This window comes from Puntigrus tetrazona, chromosome 3 (assembly GCF_018831695.1).
Source record: "Puntigrus tetrazona isolate hp1 chromosome 3, ASM1883169v1, whole genome shotgun sequence".
Lineage (NCBI taxonomy): Eukaryota > Metazoa > Chordata > Actinopteri > Cypriniformes > Cyprinidae > Puntigrus > Puntigrus tetrazona.
The window spans coordinates 15414468-15432212 of record NC_056701.1 but is presented as its reverse complement, the minus strand read 5'-3'; the positions used below and the strand labels follow the sequence as shown (position 1 = coordinate 15432212).

General features: G+C 37.8%; 1 protein-coding gene across 4 annotated transcripts in view; it reads right to left on the bottom strand.

Moving 5' to 3' along the window:
- Positions 1-17745, bottom strand: part of cacna1ha (calcium channel, voltage-dependent, T type, alpha 1H subunit a) — an 86724-nt gene that overhangs the window by 23311 nt on the left and 45668 nt on the right. For all 4 annotated transcript variants that reach the window (XM_043233838.1, XM_043233837.1, XM_043233835.1 and 1 more), the window contains exons 5-10: positions 17389-17486; positions 12317-12476; positions 10819-11128; positions 8299-8391; positions 7243-8029; positions 5138-5493 (exon numbers count right to left, since the gene is read on the bottom strand). In XM_043233838.1, coding sequence (XP_043089773.1) covers positions 5138-5493; positions 7243-8029; positions 8299-8391; positions 10819-11128; positions 12317-12476; positions 17389-17486 — 1804 coding nt within the window. The remainder of the gene's footprint in view (positions 1-5137; positions 5494-7242; positions 8030-8298; positions 8392-10818; positions 11129-12316; positions 12477-17388; positions 17487-17745) is intronic.

Genomic DNA, 17745 nt, shown 5'->3' with positions numbered 1-17745 from the left:
AACACCTCAGGTGCCAAGATAGCTAAAGTGTGTTCACTGAAATATGGTTTGAAATAAAAATATGATGCTAATTTGCCAGAACAACTCTGAAGCAACGGATTCAAGAACATACCATGGGGCAAAAACATTGTTTAGTGTAAATTTCCTCATAAAGTGAGACACATGCCATTATGCAGTGCCATAGCCTGAGCTCAGCTGTGATGAATTCTAAACATAATCTTCCAGGCTGTGAATAATGTTTCCAACAGAAGCGTGTCTTTTTTGACAGAAAGGATTAGTGCATTTCTGTTTTAGAAAGTTATACAATAACGCAACTATTTAATAGTTTGTGATACATCCTTTTTTCTCCTAACAATCTAGCTCATCTCCTCTTCAAACCCCACCCCCAAAAAACAATACCTGACAAACTAAAATTCAGAAAATTCTATCATTATTTCCATCATGTCATTTAAAACTTGCATGACGTTTTTCTCCTTCAAACTGAGTTCAGAGAAAGCCTGTAGTGTATGTGTAATCTTTTTATTTTTTTAATCATACTTTTATGGTGCTTTTGGTGGTTTTATGAATCCCTTTTCATCTCCCTTCAACATAAAGGGTTGAGTAAACGATGACGTATTTTATTTTCGTCTGAGCCATTTACACTACACACAAATCGACTATCCATCCCAACTTTCCTGAACGGGGTCTGTCTGAGTGCAAAGCTACGAATTCCCACTGCTGCTGCATCGAGCGCATTTGCTGGACAGAGCAGCGGAGAAGCAACGACAGTGAAAATGCATGTTGGGACACTGGGCTTTCAGTGGTGGCAACATGGCAGACTAAAAGAGAGTGATGTTAGCAGAGGACGGCCGCACTTCTCCAGAGACAGTCAGCCGCTGCACCCTTTTACTGCCCCATTCCTCTATCATAACCCACGATGCATAGCTTCTTTATGAACCTCTAAAAGCAGAACAATCCGGAAAAGGCAAGCAGAATGAAAACTAACAACACTGTCTGTGACTCTTCTCGGCTGTTTGAGATAATGTTCATAATTTTACAGCTCTAAACCCTTCAGTGTCCAGCACAATCTGAAGATAAACACAGCATGATGTGTTTAATAAATACACATATGATTTTGATGACCGTATGAATCAAGCTATACACAGATGTGCTTTGTACACGAGATGCATAATGTACCAAATGAATGTCTACCTTACGTCCTGTAACAGGTCAACACTTCTTTTAATGTTTTATTTTGTGCCTCCAGTTCGTGGCCTCTAGAAATGCAATTTGTTTGAACAGCTCTTGAATTAAGTCGCTATTTATATAGCGCTTCATACGTACAATATGGTTTCAAACTGGCTCCACCATATAACAGAAATCAATTATGAAACAAACTTAATTTCAGATGTAAAGCACCTCTACCCATTTCTGCCACAAAAAAAAGGTAATTGTGACTTTTTCTCACAATTTGAACTATATTCTATATAAACTATACTCACTGATGTGGGTTATAAATTATTAAGTTTTTCCCCTTACAATTGAACTCCCTTTTGCAAGTTTTTTTATCCCACAATTCTGAGAAAATAATTTAGAACTGTGAAAAAATTCATGCAATTTTGAGAAAACAAGACAATCGTGAGTTTAAAAGTCAGAATACTTAAAAACAAACTCATGGTTGCGAAAAATAATGTCAGAATTGTGGGATAAAAACAGACTTTTTTTCTCACAAAAGCAGGTTTCTCACAATTCTCTACCTTTATTTTTTAGTCAGTGGTGGAAACAGGCTTTCACATTACAGAATATATTATTCACTTGAATTCAGCTTATTATTCAGCTAAATTGATTGGACAAAATAATACTGGCATAATAAATACAAATCCCAATACAAAATAATAAAAAAAGATCGGGGAGAGCATTTGGAAACTTATTGGTGATACACACTGCACTTCGGCAAAATAATTTTTTAAATGCATAAATATTCTTTGTAGCTTTTTAATTAATACAATAATAGAAAAGCCTCAAGAAAAATAGTATACCAAAAAAAAAAACTATTGCTATCACTTTGCCACTGGTCACAGAAACAAACAGCTCGCTGAGCTGAGCCACTGTTACTATGTTGTGCTGGATGTTCAAACAAACAGAGGAATGTTCTGATAAAGTCACTGTGTCACTGTGTTTATACCTTCTGGAGAATCATGGAGGCCAACAAATGCCTTACAAATGGCTTCAAAATACTTTTAGTAAGAGAACAGTACATCTCACTGCAAGGATACTGTATGTCAGCTTCCCAAACGTATTTCATGTGAGCTATTCAGCCTCAGAGGTAATGAACATGTCCATCGTTTATCAAAGTGAACTAACTGTATGTGCAGTGGAGACATGTGTGAATCTTTAGTGATAGGGTGAACAGTGGTGTAGGCTCAGTGAAGTGACTTTGACTGATGGACTAATGAAGACTGTCAGTGGCCCCATGTAAATCCGATTAGGTGGCTGATGGACTCAGGAGTGCAGAGACTCTGCTGAGTTGCTGATCTTTCTCCTTCTATGCTAAGAGCATTCAGTACATAGATCAATGCAGCCAGCCTTATCTCATTACAGTAATCCTCCCTCAATAACTACTATGGCGACAGTGTATTCCAATAGCTAGCACTACCGAACAAACACCTATATGGATAAGCCTTGAACCATTTGATTTTAAGTAAATGGCAATTACTCTGTAAACAAGCTGTCTATCACACTGCGCAAAGAATTAACTGCAGGCAACTTCTTGCAGTTACATTTATTTTTTGATTCAGTGTTTGTGGACCACGAAAGCCTGTTTACAAATCAAATTTAAAGTTATATTGTCAGATATAACATAACATTTTGATATAAAGACACACAGTGAAAAAATGTATTTTGCTATAGCAAGAAATAAAGTCGAAATGTCAGTAAGTAAATTTTCAGCAACAACCTTTTTTTAGTTTACTCTGGAAAGGAAACAGCTTTCCGTAATGGACCGTATTTGTGACATGCCGACATCAATTTCAAAGGGAAAACACATTTACAGTAAAGAAACATATAATGAAAGACTAGCCAACAAGCAAGCAGCATCACAAATAGATGCTTAAAACAATCAGACATACTAAACAACTCAAAAACATTGTTTACACAAACTCTACAAGCCTTACCCACATTATTTTAATGTGGAATTTATATTCATTCTTTAAAACAGACTTAAGAATTTCTATGCAAGGAGGTCACATCACCATAACAAATGCCTTCTAACTATTTTCACCTCTTCTGCTTCTGAAATAAGGATTACGAGATCCCTATTACGTGTCTTGGCTTAATTAGACAACATGAACTGTTCTTTAAAGTAACATAACGATTAAAGATTTTACTTCAGAAGAAGACATGCTATCTAGGGCCCACATTGGTATTCAACAAGCTATGCTTTAGTCTAAGAGCAACCAATCAATCATATATAATCACACATAATTAAATGTAGGATAAAAGGGTTTGTTCAAATCTATTATTAGCGTACTTACCTCCAATTGTGAATACTGCTCTTTCAATGATGTAAAGTCAAGTGTGACTGCTAACATTATTTCATCAACAATCGCTCTCCAAGCTGCCTTTTAGCAAAGCTACAATATTTAATTTCATACAAGTACTACCCAAAGTTCAGTTATCAATTTTAGTGCAATTTACATTGAGCAGGAATGTATTTTTTTTTCTGCTGCCGTTGTTGCGCAAGTTCTTTTTTTCCAAGTTGACCATAAAATATGCATCTGTGTGTGTCAAAAATTAGGCTTTTTGTGCTTTAAAAATATATTTAGAGTTATATAAATGAATAACAAAAATTGACAATAAAATTGATTTACAAAAGATTAATCTAGAAGGTTTCAAGTCAGTATATTTAAAAATTCTACAGGAAGAAATTTATAAACACGTTTTTACTGGAAACAATGGCAACAAAACCCTCATTTGGCATTAAAAACTACTAAAGACACACAGTGAGAAATTAGCACTGACTCACCTTTGATTGAATGCACTGAATATGCATTTGTAGGTGTTTCCTTTTCGATCAGTAAATTTATGAGGGTAGAGAAAAGCATATTAAAACGCATCACGCAACGTGATTTACTAAGACTTGCTCTTGTCAATTCAATGGTATTTGCAGCATTATTTCACGTTAATAAAAGCAAGTCAGTAGAAAAAAATGGATTTAATGCGAAAATAGCAGGTGGTAATTTGCACTGATCTTGGTTGATTGTGCTGGTCATTGTGCAAATGAGATGCTGCTTCTGTGTTCTTTAATATGCACTAATTCAGCCTGTTTAGCAAATCTGGCCAATAGTCTAAAAATTTGTGACAAAAAAGACTTGTCAACTAATTTGTGTCCTTTTGATGGCATTTAAATGAGCAGAATTTCTAACAATTGGTACATTACAGAATACCAAATGTTCGAGTTTGCAAGACCTAAAATTGCATGTTTCTTGGCACTTGAATCAACTGGCTGAAATCCTGGAAGTAGGCCATCGGGCCATTCTTACTGTTAATCCAAGATTGAGTATTTATTTGATTTATTATACAACAATGTCAGTAAATGTTTAATTTCCCCTCATAAAAAGTATTCAGTTTATACACAAGACTCCTCTACGCAATACCAGCTGCAGAAAATGTCAGTACTGTAACCACTTTATATGATATCAAGCATCCACACACAGTGCTTACTGTGAGACCTCTATCAGATTGGCTAAATGTCAAGCCACAGGATTAGGTATGAAACCAAGAGTGGTAACATCGCAAATCGAAACAACACAGCCAAGATAGATAGAAGCGCAGTCCGAGACACTGCAGCACAACACAGTTATATAACCAAGAGATCTGTTCACCCAATAAGGCTATTAATCCCCATCACTGTTTATGAATGAAAAATAAATAGCACGCTTATCTCAGCGCATGCAGCGTAACTCTGATGAGGAAATGTTATGATATGATTTTGGTTATCTTTGTTTCCTTACAAACAGTCATAGTAACAAGCATCCTTTTGTTTTCCCAATCAATATTAAAGTAATAAAAATCCTGTCTGACAGTAGCAGATGAAAAACACACGGACAGTTATGAAAAAAATATGGCCGTTCATGAAAGAAGCCACACTTGCGCTCACCTGCTCATGGTATTCAATCCCCATACTCAAGGTGTTGATGAGGATGGCAATCATAATTCCTCGATTGAAGTATTTGCTATCCACTATGCGTATCAATCTGTCCCGGAAGTCATCCCAGTACTGAGCCAGCCGGTTACGCTCCTCCAGGATTTTATGATGGGACGCACGGCAGGGTTTGAACTCCGCTCCATGGGAGAACTCGTAAACCACATCCCCATCTGATCTGGAGTAGTCTGAATCTCCGAGCTCCACGTCCATGGTCTCCAGGGCCCTTGCACAATACGGGCAGCTCAGGAGCTCGAGAAGCAATGGACTGGGCACCACACCAGCCATCTGCAGCAGCACCTGACTGTGGCCTATATGGAAAAACAGTCAGTCAACATATTAGTCAATGCAATTATGAAATGCAAACGAAGTATTGTGTTTGCTTCATGATGAATGTTTTGTGCAAGGGTCGTATCTTCCACCAATTTATTTTTTAACTAAAATGTTAATGAAACACTTGTCAAATGGTGCTTTTGCATAAAAAGTAACAGTGTAACATAATAAGTAATCACTTTGCTTTTGAAAATATCATTCCCTAACACTCATCCCTTATTTGTCTATTTCTCTTGTGCGTTACTTCATTCTGGATTGAGGACATCTCTCAGAAGGTACTGATAGTGCATGAAGTCATCTCACATGATTTATTCTACCTGACGTCTTAACTGAACATCAATAGATCCCACTACCAGTTTAATGTTTATTGTAAAGCTGATTATTTGAATTATGGCACACTTAATTGGTTTCATTTTAGCAGTCAAGTCAATAAAATCAGTTACTTCAGCTAGTTTACTAGTCTGGTAGATTACTTATCTAGTCATGGTCATGAAAAATAGGCAGTGTTCTGTGTATATATTGTAAATGCTCTCACAATTTCAAATAAAACTAATCGGTCTAATCAGAGGATATCTGTGGCTGTACTCTTATTCTAATGTGTTTCCTGAGGACATAATCATACATAGTGGCCCACTTTAGCCTGTGGTAATGAGCTAAAGTGGAGGTGACTCAAGCTGCAATCAAAAATTACTGTTGGCACAGGCAGTGAATGTGAAGTAAACAGGCAGTACATATTCCTGTTGACAGAAACCCACAAATAGTCATTCTGCAGCAGACTGATATAGAGATTAAAACTGGCTTGAGCTTGAAAAAGATGCCTTGGTTATCTGGGGCTGAACAAACAATGCACTAAATCTACTCATTGGTTCCAAACCTTTACAGTACTGGGACACCGCAGTAAATTTATCATTGTAATGCCTTGAAGAATTACATTTAAAGGGATAATACAACCAACGGAATTTTTTGTCATCTTCCATGAATAGTTCACCCAAAAATTCTATCTTCATTTACTCACCCTCAAGTAGTTCCAAACCTGTATGACTTTCTTTTTTGTTCTGCTGAACACAAAGGAAGTTATTTTGAAAAAAAAGTTGAACAAAAGTCAATGATGAACAAAACAGCCTGATTACAAAATTTCTTCAAAATGTCTTCCTTTGTGTTCAGCAGAACAAAAAGAAAGTCATACAGGTTTGGAGCTGTTTGAGGGTGAGTAAATGATGAATTTTCATTTTTTGGTGAACTATTCCTTAAAATATACTTGAAACCAAATGGATACCATTTATTTGTGATGTATTTATAATAATATGTATATATATATATATATATATATATATATATATATATATATATATATATATATATATTATATTTCATATAATATATATGTGTTCAGAATTAGTATTTTTATACTTGGGTTTCTGGTTACTGCTCCAATCACAGATAAAGCTTACTGCCTACCCGTCTGACAAGAGGAATCAAATGTTGGCATAAGATTTTAAAAGGCTTGATAGCCACAGTCGCTAGTGGAGTGCTGGCAGTCGCCTCACTCCTTTAAAGATTGTGTTAATGGCTTTAACATTTGAAGAATTGATTTTCTGCCACATTGGTAAAGGGCTGCCTAACAATCACTTCTCAGAAAGCCTTTCATTATCCCCAAGCCGGCTATGTGAGGTGACTACAACCAGACCAGATACGAAGTGGAAACAATGGCTTATGAAAAAACTCACTATGTTCTCCCATGAGCTGGTGCAGCTTCTCAAAGGGATCAATCGCATCACATCCCGTATTTGCATCCGACTCCCTCCTTCCTTTCCCTGCAGAACTGCCGCCAGTATAGCTGCAAATGAGGGAGGGCAAGATGGTGGGATAATTCATCCCGCCGTTTAGTCGCCCGAGCGCTGCCACACCCACAGCGGTGCTCGCTCGCCCTTGCGGGGCCTCCTGAAAGTCACCTTGATAAATGCTGTGCACTGACTGAGTCCTGGAAGAGAGATTGTGCATGGCGGTTGGCTGTGAGGACACGGTCAGTTGCGGCCCCGTAGTGATGGACCTCATTTCCAGAGCCTCTGCGGGCCCCGAAGTGGTTACAGGACTAGGGCTGCCGTTGCTGAGGTGACAGTGCTGTCGTTGGTGCTGTTGGATGAGGTTGTGGATGGAGCGAACCCAGTGTCCTCGACCCCTGTGCCTGCTGTGGCCATTGGCCCCTCCGCCTCCGCCTCCTGCTCCTCCTGCCCCACTCAGCCCGCTGTTGGGGTTCACCTTCTTTCTGCGCTTGCTCTGCCAGCCGCTGTAGACGCGGGAAGCACGCCGCTTCACCTTGCGGTACAGGTGGCTGATGTACCTGAGCATCTCCTCGTAGCAGCTCCCTGGCTCAGAGTAGCTGGCGAGGGTGCTGTCGTTGGAGAGGTAGCGTGCTCGCTGCTCCTGCATCAGCTGGTTCTCGCGCTGCTTTGTTTCTGAGAACTGGGTTGCTATTACAACCAGGCACAGGTTGATCATGAAGAAGGAACCCACCTGAGACACAAAAGCCGTTTTAGATTATCGTCATGATGAGCTAATGTAAGAAGTCTTCAAAGAATCTCTTTTTAATGCCTGTTTTACACCGTACATGTAACTGACGCATACTGTATACACTACTATTATATAAAAAAAAAAAACCATAACCATGATATCACAGAAATAACACTGCATGTTGCCTGCTTTTGCAGTTATGCTGCTCTACTCATGTATGCGATGTGAAACAGGCAGAAATCATTAAATACTTTAAATTAGAGTATACTTACTATAATAAGCAATATAAAATATATAAAATTGTAAAAGGAGTGGGCATCCATAACGTAATACATGATGTCCACCCATCCTTCCAAAGTAATAACCTACAAAAACAGAAGAGAAATTGAGATCAAATGAGGATAAAATGCTGTGAGACAGAAGATCCAAATGATCATTATCTTGATCTTGGCCAAGAAGAATAGCAATCTCAGGTGCCTGGCTCACATTTCTAACTGTGCAGATGGCTGGTGGCTCAAACAATGAGTTTTGAGAGTTCGTCTGGGGAATGAAAAGCCTCGCAAGTTTAGCATACTGTTTTTCTGCAGGTTTTTGAATAATAAATGATAAATGAGTTAAACACATTCAAATGAAGAGCACTGCTTATGCACCTTGACCTGAGGTAAAGTTTCAGTCAGTTACGTTATTTTAGACACTCAGATCAAAGGCGTCTCTAATTTGTATCTTGGGTTAGACTTCTTCCCATCGTCTAGGGATTCATTTTGAAATGTTTTTAGGAGATAGGTACTCTCTGGTGAACACAAAGTACTAATGACATAAATCAGACAGAAATACAGCAGAGTTTTGCAGTTCATGGCACTGAGTGATGCCAGAGGTCTGATTGTTAGTTTGAACGCAGTAAAAGTAGTAGTGCAGGCCGGGTTAAGTCTGTTAGGATTGAGTCATTTGTTTTGGAAGCCCTATGCCTGCAGCACGGCATTTCATTCTCATCCAGCTGTATCATTTAGCATTAGACCTTATGTTTGAACCCCAGTTCTTTCTATGCTGTCTACTAGATTCATTGTCTGCTTCTAGAAAATAGACATTTTGGTATTTAAAGAGAGATACATTTTTGCTGTATATGTAAAAACAAAAACCTGAGTCTTCTTTTTCGACTTCCACAGTGCATCTACTCAGTTTGCTTTAAAACCGCTGATTTAAAACACGTCACATTTACATTTTGTAAATTCAACTATTGCTAGACACACATTTTTACATAATTTATTATGGATTTATTTTACAGCCATACCAAGCATCATTTTATAACAGTGCTTAAGGGTCCAGTTGGGTTTAGTTTTTAACAAATACTTAGATAGTTGGACTGTTTTCAGATGGTTACAGCACTAATATTCTTGAATATTTCCTTATGTGGGTGTTTCTTCAACCACTGGCACTTTTGGCCAAGTGGAATTTTAGAAAATAAATTCTCTTAAAACACTCTTTGACTAGTTTAACTTGTTCACTAAAAAGTCCAACAAACCTGCATCACAAGAGAATTCTGTAATTTTGTCAGACAAAAATGGCAGATTTGGAGTTATGATTGGTCAGATCACCTGTCAGTCAAACACCTGATGAAGGGTCAAATAACTACTATTTTCAAACTTTTAACATAATTTAAAAAATTACCTGATGTGAAATGATTCACAAAAATAGTCTGCTCAGAAGTCAAATTTACCTTGTTTTTAATTCATTTTCTTCACATGCAATATCTCATTTAATTTCAAACACACTTCTCAGCAAGTACATTAACTTTATCAGTGGCAAAATGCGAATAATTTATGCGGAAGATGATATAAATCAATTTTCCCAAATTTAAAAGGCTGTATAATAGATTTTCTTTTTTTAAGACTGAAAGTCTGGATCTGGGACAACTTTGATTCCTGGGACAATGAATCAAAAATAAATGATGGCACTTTATAAAGTTTCCATTTTATAGTAACCACCATGGAACAAAAAGAAAAAAGGTCTATCTGGCCATGAGAGTGCCAATAGTTGAAGAAACATTGTTTTAGAATAACCTGCTCCCGGAGGTGTCATCTTATGAGTATAATCCAGGTCCTATTAAGATCTTATGTTGACACAGGTGAAAACCCTTCAGGCCCTCTTTTATAATTGCATATCCTGTACCGTCATTATAACCCAGCCAAAAGGGACACCACGTGACTGACCCACTTGTAACGATCGGACAAATGAGATCGACATTCATTTCCAACAGAATGGAGCACAGGTCTCATTGCATGTCCATTCGAAGGGCCCAATGCACCCCTCCAACAAGACCATGACCGTGCATATTAAATACGCTTAAACAGCGTTTGTGCCACCAGTCCGTCTGTGGTGATTCAACTCTGCTAATAAGAATGGATTGAAAGCGCAGACGAGAAGCTTTTTCTTTTCTGATTTAATTTCCACAGGCTGCAATATAAGATATCACATTCCCATTGAAAAATTTCATCACTTTGCAGAGCTCCTCCCAAGCAAATGGCCAGAAATGACTAAAACAGACATTTGCTCAGAGGAAATTCAATTATTTGGTGTGGCTGGAGCGTGCTTAACAAGACTTTGTTCTCTCAAGATGAAAATCGAGTAATAAAAAGTTGTAAAAAGCCTCATCTATCTTTGGAATAACTAGGGCCTTTGACTTTAGGGAAAAGAACAATGACGCTTACTAATGCATTCCCACAGCGCTCAACAGAAAGACCATCTGTGACTCGGAAATGATCTGGATTACAAACACCATTCAGAGAGGAACTTACTTGGAATATCGCAATCCAGGCATATCCAATATTATCGAAGTTCACTGCCCCTTTGTGCGGGTTGAACTCCCCGGGCTTACACTCACTGTAATACTGGTTCCAGTCAACACAGCTGTTGCTGTTGCCTGTCCCATCCAGGCCATGTCCCAGTGAGGATGCATTTAAAGTGCACTCAACAGCACCCTCCTTGAGAAGGGGCACCTCATTACAGCGCAGCATGCCATTCTCCTTATTGGAGGAGCAGATGAACGGGTTGTCCTCACCTTCTTCATTCATGTAGTATGGAGTCATGTGTGACAGATTATAAAGGCTGCGGAAACACACAGAAAACAATGTGGAATATATGGCATAAAAACAGACACACAGCATCTTCCTTATCTTTACATGAGTCACTACATGAGAGGACCCTTCTCATGTCTTAAAATGTCAGATAATTTGACTCATTTTATGACAAGGCAAGGTTGGCGCAGGTTATATAATGTTAAGTGGTGCCTCTCCCCTAAAACCGGATATCTATCAATTTTTGATCTTTTAATAATGATATTGATGTAAACACTCACATGTGCTCAAGACTTAAGAAAAATTTGTTTTATTAGTCATTTTTAGAGTTATTAAATTTTAATTTGAAAATGGTACAAACATTTTTTAAAAAAACAAGAAAATATGTTTTAAATATATATATATATATATATATATATATATATATATATATATATATATATATATATATATATATATATATATATATATATTAAGGATGTTTCCTATTTTTATGGAAACTCTTACTTATTATTGATCAATCTGTCTAATAGGTTATAATCAGGTCAGAATTATGTTTTAGTGAAATTCAAAACATAACATAAGGGTTCATTTTTTACTAAAACAACAAATACCACAAAGAGTTTGGGAATATCACGTCACAAATGGCAATTCTAAGTGACACAAAAATTAAATCAACTATATATATGTAAAGGCTGAACCAGGTCAAAATAATATAATATAATTTGATACTCAATAAAATAACTTTGATAAAAACACTTCAGAACGGGGCATTTCACTAGCTCATATTTCTAAATAAGACCTGGCAGGTGAAAATGTTGTTGCTCTAGCATCAAAACACATTCATTCAGAGAGCAGTAATTTGTCCCATTACATCAAAATATATGACTTATAATTCAACTCATTTTGACGACTGCAGTCTGCACTCATCAAAGCCTCTCAAGGCTTTTTTCATTTAATATGCTTTTACCCATATACCTCTGTTAAAGGTGTGTGTACCTTCAGTGCTCGGGGAATGTTGCTCAGCACTGGTTTTATGCCAGGGTGCAATGTTCAGTTTACAAGACTGTCAGTGGCTGAAATGCCAGTGCTTCTGGCAACAGTTGGCTGCCACTTTGGATCATATCGGAAGCGCTGACATGCTCCCAGTGGAGAGAGGGTAAAGGAGGAGAAAAGGGGAATAAAGCTGCCGGTTAGATAAGAGCAGGACTGTACTTACGCTTTCACGTTATCTGGTATGAAACACCGATTTCTAAGAAGTCCAGCCCACAGCTGCACCCCGACAATGCCGAATATAAAGAAGACAAAAAAGCACAGCAGGAGGACGTTGCCTAACATAGGCAGAGTATCAAGAAGCAGAGTCACCAGTATCCTCATACCTGAAATACAGAAACACAGACGCAACACTGTTTTAGCTGTTGTGTGCTCATTATATATTGCTTTTTTTGGGTTCACATAATATGCTTAATTTTTTGGATTAATGAGATAGTATTTTAAGATTTAAAGAGATCATATTTGGCTTTTTGGTATTTGACTTGTTCAATAACAGTGGTGTATTTATATTGAAATCTATCAAGTCAACGTAGACATTTTCATATTTTTGAAAGGATTTTCAGAAAGGAAAGAAACAAAGTAAGAAAAAAAGGAAAGAAAGGAAAAACACAGTTAACTTCAGATATTAAGTGTTCTTTTGCTTACCAACATTCTGTTGGAATTAGTCATTCTGCATTTAGTGAAGGAACAATTTAAAACTGACATAAACTAATCGTACTTAAGGAAATAATTAAGAAAACCCCAAAATCTGAATGCATCAGGTTGCATCAACTCAAGTAGAATCAAGTATTCTTAACAATCCCTTTTTATCAGTGCATATAGTTAAAACGGCAAATCCTAGGTTATAGAATGACAACTTTAACCTAAATCGGTTCAATCAGACATAATGCTTGACAGAGAACAATTTTTTTTTAATTTAATGCATTTTTAAATGGACTGCTGATGGACCACAGAGACTGAGTCAGACTTTAATGGAAAAATAAGACTAAACTACTGAATAAATTCCCATTCCCATTATGCCTCACTGCAGTTTTCACTACCACTGATAAAAGAAGTAACCCCCTTTAGAACACCATAGAAGAAACCATACAGCAAGACCCTAGCAACCACATAGCAATGTGTTAACAATCACTCAGGCTACTTTATCAACCACAGAACGAGGCCCTGGCAACACCCTACAGTAGCACTGTGGAAGAGAGGTTACCCTACATTTTGAGTGGATACAGATTCTAGTGTTCAACTGAGAACTAGCATAATAGGAAAACAGAACAGAAAAAGCAGATATCATTAATGTACTTAATGATATTTAAGCGTAACAATTCAAGACATAGGAGTCTATACCAGAAAACCAAGTCCTGTGTGCAAAAAAGGAGGAGTTGGGGATGGAGGAGGGTAATGCGCTCCTGAGCAAGTAGAAATGCTTATATAGGAATGCTGTGATAGGTGTCGTATAGTAGTTGTGACCAGCTGATGCAAGCTTGACTCACGTGACCTCCTGGAACTAGCACTAATGCTTCATGTGATTCAGTCTAATTCCCAAACCCTCCTCCATCTGGTGTAGGTGAACCAAAAACAACCAATAGCAGCTCTGATATGTGTCGGGTCCCCGCTACGATAGCAGCAACATTCACAAATGTTTACAGAACAATGAAGCGGGAACCCAGTATGCCTGAAGCTTTCTCTATTTCTGTTTTATCACATAATAGAAAGTCTAATTTGCGGCCTATTATACATCAAACTAAGATTGCCGTGGGGACAAAAAGTAATGGCATTAAGATAGCGTTTTTAAACATTTTTGATCAATGTCTTGATCGCCACAAATAACTTTATGTTTTTAAATGAAATTTGGCTAAAAGATAGCTGCAGTGCAACAGTGCTCAATGAAACAGCCACTCCTAACTGTACTTTCATAAGTGTCTGCAGAACTCTTAGGAGAGGTGGAGGTGTAGCTGCTCTATTTAAAGATCACCGCAAGCTTCATTTGGTCAGTACTTGTCTTTTGAATATCTAGGGATTGTGCTGAAAGGTGCTCCACGCATTCTGTTCAGCATTATTTACAGACCTCCAAAATACTCTCCAGCCTTTGTTAAAGAGTTCACAGAAGTGCTATCAATGATTTCCTCAGAGTTTGACTGTTTTGATATATCAGGGTATTTTAATATTCACATTCATTCTCTCAAGTGGAATGAATGCCTTGTTACCTACATATACTCGTGCTTATTTTTTAGATGAATCAGGCCTGTCTATCACTCTGCTTTCTTGAGACGACACAACAATGGTAAAAAACAGCAAAAAAGACACTCACTGCAAAATCATAAACACATCAGGAAACATCACAGTGAGAAGTGCCCCTAAAGAGCAGCGATACATCCTTTGGATCCGAGTGACTAATCTGTTTGAGGTGGGTGTGTGCGGCTGATGTAATTAAATTGCATGATATGGAGAGAATAGGCCTTAAATGGTCCTGTCTGAGTTTGGATATCCCCTAGATGGCCAGTATCCCTCCCACCAAAGACAGTGTGGAGCCACAGCGTCGCTCGGACACTTTAATGAGCCCCCTAGAGATACGTGTGGTCACATAGTTAAAGTGGATGAACATGCTAACTCGCTCTTGTGTAAATAGATAGATGAGAGATAGAGAATCGCTCTGCCAAAAAAATTCTAGCTTGGTATTTGAATTACAGCTTCAGGTGTGAAATGGCTTGTCGGCAATAACAAAATAACACAGACGCACACTCCAACTAGCATCCACAACTCACTCTAGAGAACCGCAATATCATTCCATACTAAAAGCACTTTCTGCTGGCGGCAATACTCCACCGAGACAAATAAATCAAGGTATCTCGTCCTCCATCTGAGCAACAGCAGAGTCATTAAAGCTGATGTGCTGGAGCAGACTTACTCATACTTTAAATCTCCAACTCACTCCAGGGGTGTGTCCCAATTCATCTCCTTGTTTGGTAGCAAGTGCACTAAGGGAATCTGCTATTACTATGGCTGTCGAAAAATTCAAGTGCGCTAAAATGTTTGCTCTCTAAAAAAGCTACAAAACAAACGGGAAATTAACTACATACACTTCTTTATTCGCTATGTACATTTACAAAGCTATGTATTTATGCTGTGTATGTTTTTAAAAAAAATCAGTACTTTGATTCAGCAAAGATTCATTAAATCAAACAAAAGACACAGTAAAGACATTTAGAACTTTGCTACAAAAGCATTAAGAGGCTCTGTTTTCACATTGATAATAATAAAGAGTGTTTCTTGAGCACAAAATAAGCATATCACAATGATTTCTAAAGGATCACAGACACTAAAGACCGGAGTAATGTCCAACAACAGGAATACATTACAATTTAAAATATATTGCAATAGAAAGCATTTATTCTAAATTGTAATATTTTACAATATTTTACAATACTGTATTGTTAATCAAATGCAGAAAGAAAAGGGACGCCTTTTGAGCAGACAGTGTGTGTTGACAGTAATGAAAGGGAACACTATGGCCACTTTATATGGCCTTTGACTTATGGGACACAGTAACTTGTTGTTTTTCTTATAGACAAGGATCTAGAGATCAAATATAACTGTCAGTCCACCACACAGAGGCTCATTACTGGAAGAAATATGCCTCTCTCGATTTGTGGGACACGTTCTGCTGGGTAATTTATGGACTAGTGAGCTCTGTAAGCTGTCTTTCCTGCACACAGGCTCATCACGTGATTGGCTGAGATGATCTCTGCTTCACAAGTCATAGATCAGGCAGCTGTTTTCTCCTTTCATCACAGATGAAAGGACACATAATAACATCTTTGAGTGGCAGGCGGCATCCACAACTAAAGATCACCCTGATGGAAAAACCAGGTCATAGCAGCCTTCAGGTTGTTCAAGCTGGTTTTTGGTTCGAACTGCAATATGCCACATTTTAAGCCAAAGCACCTAAACCGTAAATACCATGTGACTAATCACGAGACTATTCAATGGATCCCCAGCAGTTTAGCCAACGTGACATAGTTGACTTAAAGGGGTCATGAACTACCTGTTTTTGTTATTGTTGTTTTTTAACTGTATCAGTTTTTTAACTGTTTTTCATCACAAAGTCTTCTTAATTTTAAAGTACTAGGCTATTTTCAGCCTATTTGACCCCCCTCTGTTTGAATAGATGTGGTGGATTGTCAGAAGTCTACAAACGCCTACTGCTAAGATTGGCTAATAGTGGTGTATGTTTGACAGCCTACATCCTTCAAAGATGGATGCTGCAGTGATTGAGGTTAAATATGCATGAACACTACAAAAGTACATATCAAACAATCTGTAAGAAGAGACAAAGCAAAAGTGATCCTGTAATAAAAACAGTTACTTTAATTTGTGTGGTGTGACATTGCATCCAATATAGTTGGCACAGCATCATCTTTTAGTTTCAACCTTTCTGAAAATCCTGCATTGAATTGTGCTCTTGTCATTCACCTATTATGTGCGTCTGTGTGCAAATCAGTGGGCGGGGCTAAACAGGCAGCGGTTTAGAATCTGGCATGGATCTTCTTCTGTCGTTTTAGCAGAATGGCTTCAATATAAGCTGTTTTTAGAATAACGAATAAAGGTCTCAAAGTTACAAAGTTTTTATAGCATGTGAGAAGAAAAGGGAATTTAGATTTCTCGGTTCATGAACCCTTTAAACCCTTGTGCTATGTTGAAAACCCTATAGCACTTTTGTTTTTTCTGGCCTTTTTTTTTTTTTTTTTTTTTTAAGCAATTTTTATAGGCCTATGGGAAGTGCGGCTTCATTCCATTTTTCACAAGGTAAAAGCTTTTTTAAGCTAAACTGTTTCGGGTTTAAATGACAATCGTGCGATAAAGATCAGTGAGGCCTATGATCAATCACTTCTAAAAAGAAATACAAAACCTGTCTTAATTGAAAGATAACAAGCTGCCAGATTGAATCCAACATCATTGTAATATAGCATATAGCACATAATATAGCATAATGAAATTAGTAGGCTGGTCGTTTTTGAATGTGAACAAGGTGGAAAAAATTTGGGAAATTGTTATACCCTGTGTGAGTATTAGCCAGGTTTTAGCCCAGTGTAATAACATTATTTTTTGAGAAAGAGAAAATCCTCTCTGGGTCAAAATGACCCGAACGCCAACAGAGGCTTAAAGCACATAAACCATCTCAAACCAATTAATCACCATAAATACCCCATGTTATCTGTGTATCGCAGCATGACAGACACTTACTAGGCACTCTGTTGATGGCTCTCAGGGGCCTGAGCACTCGCACAGTCCGGATGGCTGACAGGCTGGCGTTATGACCATCCAGTGAATACTCCATCATCCTGAGGAAAGCAGAGCAGAAACACACCGCAAGCATCAGACACTAAAGGTCAATCTCTATAACCTTTCCTTCTGTTAATCTTACATGAGGATAATGAAAGAAAAGAGGTTTTAAAGGAGAGATCTTCGTGCAGTCATCACTCTTGTCAATTCAAAGGTCATTTTAAACAACAAGGGTAATGTTTTTTTTTTTTTTTTAAATGGTAAATGAATCAGAGCGCTGGGAAATCTCAGTAATTCTATTTCCCAACTGATAGCCTG